The sequence below is a fragment of the Eimeria mitis genome, genomic scaffold (assembly GCF_000499745.2).
Source record: "Eimeria mitis Houghton genomic scaffold, Emh_scaff750, whole genome shotgun sequence".
Taxonomy (NCBI): domain Eukaryota; phylum Apicomplexa; class Conoidasida; order Eucoccidiorida; family Eimeriidae; genus Eimeria; species Eimeria mitis.
The window spans coordinates 6,329-14,306 of NW_013575490.1; the positions used below are offsets into that span (position 1 = coordinate 6,329).

At 45.1% G+C, this 7,978-nt stretch overlaps 1 protein-coding gene across 1 annotated transcript; it reads left to right on the plus strand.

Moving 5' to 3' along the window:
- Positions 1-1,540: 1,540 nt before the first annotated feature.
- On the plus strand, positions 1,541-6,593 carry EMH_0021410 (ulp1 protease family, C-terminal catalytic domain-containing protein, putative; the record flags this gene model as incomplete). Its single annotated transcript, XM_013501759.1, has 13 exons — positions 1,541-2,287; positions 2,438-2,680; positions 2,871-2,960; positions 3,280-3,349; positions 3,500-3,587; positions 4,094-4,169; positions 4,503-4,537; positions 4,778-4,874; positions 5,149-5,252; positions 5,450-5,556; positions 5,759-5,814; positions 6,065-6,193; positions 6,558-6,593. 13 exons carry the CDS (start codon positions 1,541-1,543, stop codon positions 6,591-6,593), a joined length of 1,878 nt encoding a protein of 625 aa, XP_013357213.1.
- Between the last annotated feature and the right edge of the window lie 1,385 nt (positions 6,594-7,978).

Here is a 7,978-nt window from a genome sequence, read left to right on the forward strand (position 1 = left end):
AAAAAAAAAAAAAAAAAAAAAAAAAAAAAAGAGAGAATTACCCCGGCCTTAGATGGCGCTGTAGATATATTTGCATGAATATATGCAGTAGATGAGGTGTTTTTGTTTTGTTGATATTTTTGTTATTTTATTGTTTTCTTTTGTTTTATGGTTTTCGTTGTTTTGCCTCGTTAATCCCGTAGTTGTAGCTGGTGTTGTTGTTGCTGCCGCAGTAAGCCCGCAGTCTTCATGCTGCTGTGCTCTGGATCTATATATATATATATATATATATATATATATATATAGAATATATTNTGTGCTCTGTATATATATATATATATATATATATATATATATATATATAGAATATATTTGGCTGCGGGTCTGTGTTACTAGAGCTTGAAGGTTATTAAACCCTATTTATAACATTTATGAAATTTATTTAAATGTATATGCAAAAGATATAGATGTTTAAACTATCCTCGGTGTGCTGCTGACGACAGGGCTGGAAAGCGGCAATAAATGCTTTACTTTGAGGACTCAATTTCATATTTTTCCTCGGTGTAATTTTCCTCTTATATATATATATATTTATATTTATATTTATTTATATTTATATTTATTCCTTTTCCGCTTCAGCCGGTTTGGCGTTCTCGTTTCGTATACTGGGGCTCCTGTACAAGTTCAGTATTCAAAAGATGCATTTGCCTCCCCGAGGGATATTTGTGGATAAAAGGAAATGGAAATAGAATATTTGATGAATAAAAGAGAAAAATATGTTTTATTTTTGTATTAGCGGCAATGACACCAGAGAAACCTGAACTTGAACTGGCTGAAAACGATGAGGCCGATGTTGCGCTGGGGCCCCCCTTCTTCTTCTTTTTCGGGTGGAAAGCTGAGGAAAATAGTGTTTCTATCAAAGTTGAATTTATTCACTTTATTAATTTGAATTGAAAATAGTATATTCTGTTCATAGATTCTCTAAAAAACCCCTTTTCCGCTCGAATGTCTGCCAGTGGTTTCAGCTGCGCAGGAAGCCCATATACGGCAACCGAAACCGCTTCGTTCCCGCAGCGACTTGTCTTTTTTCTTGAACAATTTGTTTTTCTTTTTTGTTTATATAAACGGAAATCAATGCTCAGCCTATAATATATAAATAGACTTACTTGCCTCCGTCGCGCCTGCCTGAGGGAGCTCCAAGCCCTAGAAACCCTGCTAACAAAACGAACACGTTCCGCGTTGCTGCTGTAGTAAAAGCAACAGCAGCAGCAGTAGCATCACCAGTTGCTGCAACAGATGCAGCGTCACTAGCAACATCAGCAGCACCAGCAGCGGAAGCAGCAGCAGCAGCTACTGCTCTGCTCAGGCACTGTCTAAGGGATATTTCACTGCGTATGAAGACGGAGAAAGCTAAGGAACACAGCGTACATCTTCGCTGCTTCGGCAGCTGTAATTTGTTTTATTCTTTTTCTTTTCTCTCGCTTCCTGTCTCTTCTTCCTGTGTCTCTCTTTACCCTGCTGCGCTGTTGCTGCAACACAGCGCGGCCGCCTCGGCAGCAAGATGCTCGATCTTCTCTCGAGGCGCGCATCCGAGTCTAAGCGCCAGCAGCAGCAGCAGCAGCTGCAGCAGCAGCAGCAGCTGCTGCGGCAGCAACATGGGTCTTTTTCGGGGTCTACAGCACCACAGTTTGGTTTGCCTCCGACCGGTATCCTTCCTCATGGCGGCCTTCAGCCTCCTTGCATCTTTTCTGCTGCACCTGCTGCTGCTTCTTCTGTCATCTCTCGTCCTCTCTCCTCCTCTTCTCCTCCTTGTCTGCTGAACGTACACCCCATGAGGGCATTGGGAGCAGCTCCTCTGCCCTCTACCTTCTCACTTGAGGCCGCCCTGGAGACAGACGGAGAAGCAGCAGAAACGGCAGCAGCAGCAGCAAAACCAGCACAAGAACAATCAGGAATAGAAGCCACGCTGCTGCGGCTGCGCTCTACGTCATCTCAGCTTGCAGTGCATGCAGGCGGTCCCCATGCAGCAGCAACTGCAGCAGATGCTGCAGCTGCCGATGCACCCCCACCTCCAGCAGCAGCAGATGCAGCAGCAGCAGCAGCACCAACAGCAGCAGCAGGAAGTGGAGATGGATGGTTGCAGTGGGCAGGGTGTCCACCTGTGGGGCCGAGACGGGGGCTTTCAGCGCCTCCTTGGGGGAGCGTGGGGTGTACAGACAGCTTATGGCTGAAGACGTCGCAGCAGCAGCAGCAGCAGCAGCAAAAGGGAAGTCTCGAGACTTACAGGAGTCTCCTACTGAAAGAAGGGGTAGGCAGCAGCAGCAACAACAACGGCAGAAACACGAACAACAACAATAGCGGGTGCCGGTGTCTCGTTCTCTCTTTTTCATTTGTGTGTGTGCGTGTGTGTTTTTATATTTATTATTTATACTTTTTGTTCGTTTTGTTTCTGCTGCAGTCTTCAAAGGGCCTGGAATATCTGCCGCCGCCTGCCCCTCCTCTTTCTGCATCAACAGCAGCAGCAGCAGCGACAGCAACAACAGCAACAGCAGCAACAGCAGCAAGAGCATCAACAGCAGCAGCACCTCTTCACCAATGTGCGCGGCTTGGGGGACGTACCCAGCAGTCTGCGTCTGTGCTGCTGCTGCAGCAGCAGAAAGAAGCAATGGAGCTGATGCTTGACGCCCATAAACAGCATGAGGTACTCCTCAACCCCCCAAAACTTTTTTAACATTTAGGGTTTAGGGTTTAGGGTTTAGGATCGATATTCCATGGCTGAGAGATTGGGGTTCGTAGTAAATGGTGTAGCATGTGGAGGCAGCGTTGATGGCTTCGCATTGAGGGTTTAGGGTTTATGGTTTATGGTTTAGGGTTTAGGGTTTGTGTTGCAGAGTGCGGTGTTGTCGTTGTTGAGGAGTTTGGAGATATCGCGCGAAGAGAAAGACAAAAGAAGAGAAGCGCTTGAAAAACGCCTCGTAGTAGTCAGCTGCACAAACCCTAAACCCTAAACCCTAAACCCTAAACCCTAAACCCTAGATAGCCTTGTGCTTCGTCTCGGATTGGAAGCCGTCGGCTTCTTCTTTAGCACTAAACCCTACCCTTCACTGCAAACCCTAAAACCTAAACCCTAAACCCTAACACCTTGTATCAGTTTCATAAGGAGCCTTGGGCCGTAAGCCTGCCGCTAAACCCTAAACCCCAGGTCGCCTTTCACCAATCAACATCCGGCACCACAACTAGGGTTTGGAGTTTAGGGTTTAGGGTTTAGGGTTTAGGGTTGTGAGTTTGCTGCTGCTGCAGCCGAGGCCGCCTCCGCCTCCTTTAGTGCCGATGAGGTTTGGGAGGAGTCCTTTCACACGCTGCGTCTCAGGTTGGTGGTTGTTTGCACACTCTAGGGTTTAGGGTTTAGGGTTTAGGGTTTATTTATTTATTTAGTTTTCGTTTTGTCTCACATATTTACTATCCTTTCGTTGTATTTTTATTTTTTTTCTTTTTTTGCTTTATTTGTTTTTATATGCAGCTGAGGAGGTGAAGAAAGCGAAGCGTTTGTTTAAGTTGATGGACAGAGATCGGCTCCTTATAGAAAAGTTTAATATACCTATCACAGTGTACGGATGCCTGCCGTCTTTGTTTCTTTTCCTTTTTTCCTTTTTTCTTTTTTTCTCTTTGTTTCCTTTCTTCTCATTTTCTTTCTTCTCTATTTCTGTCTTTCCCTCTGCTTGTGTGTTTCTGGCCGTCGCAGCCTCTATCTGTATATATATGTATTTCTTTCTGCGTGTCGTTCTTGTCTCCTTTTCTGTTTGTCTCCTCTTCTCCTCCGTGCTTCTTCTTTTCTCTTTCTTCTTGTCCCCTTTTATGAATTCGATGTGAAGAAAAAAAGAGACAAAGACAACAGGTGCATGCAGCAGGAGAGGCCCGGCGTACAAACCCATTTGCATGCAGCTGCAGCAAATTATGCTGCACTCTTTATCTGTTTTATCTGTCTCCTCTGGCTGTGGGGGCCATCTTTATTTTATGTTATGTGTAGGGGCTTGGGGCTTTGGTCGTGTCTGGCGTTTTTCTCATTTAGTTTTTGTTTTTAGGGTTTAGGGTTTCTTTTGTTTTTCCTCCGCAGCGAAGCCCTTAGTTGTCTGGAGGGCTCCAACTGGCTTAACGACGAAGTCATCAACTTCTATCTCAATATGCTGCAGGTGCTGCTGCTGCTGTTGTTGCTGCTGTTGCTGTTGCTGCTGCTGCTGCTCCTGTGTATTCATGTTCATATTTGCTGCTGCTCGGTGCCACTGCTCGTCACTTCTGCTGTTGCTGCTACAGTGTGCTGCTCAACGTCCTGCTGCGTCTGCCCCCTTGCTGGTTGCTGCGCTGGAGCTCCGTATTGCTGCAACTTATTGCTTCTGCTGCGTTGCTGCTGCTTTTGACTGTTGTTGCCTTGCATGCTGCAGCAGCAGCTGCTGCCGCTGAAATCAGCTTCACATACTTTTATTTCATTTATTTCTTTTTCTGTCTGTCTTTGTCTTTGCTTTCAGGAGCGCAACACGAAACAAATAGAAAATGGAGAGGAGTAAGAAATTCCCGCAAATTCTACCCCTTCATTCACTTACATTTTGTAAATATTAATTTACGTATAAATCTACAATATGTAGTGTGGTCGTTTTGTATATATTTCATGTTGATGCACTAGCCGCATGCGCATGCCGTTGTTTTCGGCGTTTATTTCATTCTATTGGCGGGTTTGTGTCTGAACAAAAAGAGTGGAAAGTATTTATTTCATGAATGTTTTCTTTTTGTTTCGGCTGCGCAGCGTCTGTCGTTGCTTTTTCTTTTCTACTTTCTTCTACGCAAAGCTCGCGGGCTCGAGAGCGAACGAAGAAAATTCGTACAACTTCGATGGCGTGCGGGTGCGTGCCGATTGCTGGTGCTTTTTCGTTGAGTTTCGTCTATTTTCCTTGATTTATATGTTAGTTCTATATGTTTTATGCATTACCGATGTCATCAGGATGCTAAAGACGTTCTTGAATTGCAGCTTTCCATGCTAGTGGCAGGAAATACGCAGAGTTCAGATTCCTATGTACGTGTTCAGCTTGCTACGTAGAAGCGCAAAGAGGAGTTTCGCTTCTTCTATGATTGAAACGATTGTTTTCTTTTTTTCTTTCTTTTCTTCTGCTTTTTCAGAGATGGACCCGACGCCAAAAAGTCGATTTGTTTGAAAAGGATCTAATTTTTATTCCCCTACATCTCGGAGAGCTCCATTGGACGCTGGGTGTAATTGACATGAGGTAAGGATCCACTTCTTGTTTCAGAAGACAGCAACAAGAAATAAAACATTATTATTATTTAAATTGTATTTTTTTCGTTAATTTCCTTGTTTGCCTCGCCTGTACCCCCTGGTATTTAAAAGCATGGATTAACACCACCAAAAAAAGCACAGACAATCGCACCTTTGCGTATTTTGTTCGTTTGTTGCTGTACCTAGGGAAGGAAAAGAAAGCATTCGGTTTTTCGATTCGTTAGGAGGCAAACACAAACCCCTCGCTTGGCGCCTAAGGAAATACCTCCAAGATGAGCATAAAGACAAAAAGGGTACAGATACGCACGTAGTCGGCATACTGCTGTTTCTGCTGGTTCAGCTGTTGCTGGCGCTCTTGCTGCTGTGAAAAGGAAGCTTCCAGGAGAGCACTGAAGGTGTTCGCTGCTGTTTCGCGCCGCATCTGCTGCGGTGCTTCTCTTGGCTCCACAGGTTGCTGCTGCATCTGCTGCTGAGTTTGCTGCTGCGCTTGTGCAGGCACTGCATTGGATGCAGAGAGGGAGTGGTACGCGAAGCCAAACGGAGAGCCAGAAGTGAGTGCTGCGGGCGTACAGACGCCGCCGCTTTTGTATGCGAAATGTTGCAGCTTCATCTCCCCCGGGGAACGGGCTGCGGTGTATATGCTTGAAACGCGGTTAAGGAACAGCGCAGCTGTCTACTTATGGCTAGTTGTAGCTAGCTATGGCTAGCTGTGTCGCACATTTTGTGGTGTTAGCTGCGCTGTCGCTTATCCTCGTGTAACTGCTGCTGCTACTACTACTGCTGGTGCTGTTGCTGCTGCAGGAAGGGGCACCACAGCAACAGAACGGGTATGACTGCGGGGTATTTTTGTGTCAAATGGCGGAGTGCATTTCTGATGGCCGCGCCTTCGATTTCGATCAGTCAGATATCGCTAACGTCCGTCTCAAGATGGTGAGGTGTCCATACACAACAAATAAAAAAATACATAGATTCAATATGAATATTTCTCTGTATTGCATATTAAAATATATGCAATACCATACTCAGACTTACGATGCTACTAGTGTTGCTGCTGCTAGTGCTGCTGCTGCTGCTAGGGCTGCTGCTGCTACTGCCGTTGCTGCTGCTGTTATGCTAGAAGTGTTCCGAAAGAGCGCGTGCTGCAACAGAAGAGACAGTTCACGGGGTGTATATGCAGAGCCCAAGAATGCAAGAATAACCACTTTACAGTAAAACAAAAGGAACCGCCTTGCTCTCGTTGCTGCTGTTGCTGCTGCTGCTGCTGCTGCTGCTGCTTTTCTGGTGTCTGGTTCAGGCTCTAGATATTACGCGCGGTTTCATAGACTTCTAATTTGCGCGAATGTACAAATCGTACTGCTGCTGCTGCAGCATCCTTCTGCAGCGACATATTGCTGCAGCAGCAGCAACATCCAGTTGCAGCGGCAGCATCCTGTTGCAGCAGCAACATGCTCCTGCAGCAGCATGCTGCTGCGGCAGCAACGTCCTGCTGCTGCAGCAAGATGCTGCAGCAACAGGAGACATCTAGTAGGGCGCGTTGGGGCTGTTGGTGACAGTGCCTGTCTGCAGTGAGGGAGCTGAGTTTGCTTCGTTTTTTTTTAATTTATTCATTTTTATTATTGCGTTCAATTTTATTGATTGATAGAGTTGTTGCAAAGGGACCCACGCCGGTGTGTCCTGAGGTGTACTTACACAGCATATATATATATATATATATATATATATATATATATATATATATATATATATATATATATATATGCGGCTGAAGCTCTTGGAGGCGTTAGGCATATAATTAACACAGAAAAGTAGGTTTATAAAAGGAGTGTAGGAAAGAAAGGCAGCCGCTGCTGCGCTGCAGCGGTAACAGAAGAAAGCCTGATGCAGAGTGAGAGGGAGGAGAGCGAGAGACACACAAAAAAAGCACACGAGCAATCCAGGAGAAACAAACAAAATAGAAGCAGATAGACAAACCAGAGACACTCAAACGAAATAGAGAGAGGAAAACAAAATATAGATGGACACGGAAAGCAGAGACGGACAAAAGGGAGACAGAAAAGAGAAACAAGAAAGACAAAGAAACAGAACAAAGACATAAAGAGAATACGCAGCAAGGAGCGGTAGAAGAGGAGACAAACAAACAAATCAAATAGTTATAATAATAGCACACAATACGCATCGCATTTCACTAGTGGTTCTCCGCTCCCGCTGCCTGTGGTTCAGTGAAAAGCACCCCTATAGACGCTTGCGAAAACAACAATGTAGAGACGTTACCAGTGTTCTGCAAGCGCGGCAGTTTGCCCTGCATATATCACCCTCTGTCATATCCGCAATTCTTGAACGCTCCACGCGCAGCGTTTCTCCCAACAGGTTTACTTGCTGCTCTATTGTTGCTGCAGTTCGCCTCGGCATGCAGCTACCTCACGTAGAGAAACAGCTGTGACCAATACAGCGACACCCCGTAGTATATATATATGTAGTGTATACATACATACATATATATATATATATATATATATATATATATATATATATATATATATATATATATATATATATATGGTGGCATCCAAGGACACGGGAATTACTCTTCAAGTCCCCTTTGTGAGGCACTACAAGCTCTCAGCTCCAAACTTGCATATTCCCTCTAAAGCTGTCAACGTATGTCGTTGCAGGCACTGGCGGCACTTTGAAATTTACAAAGCACAACACGAAGTG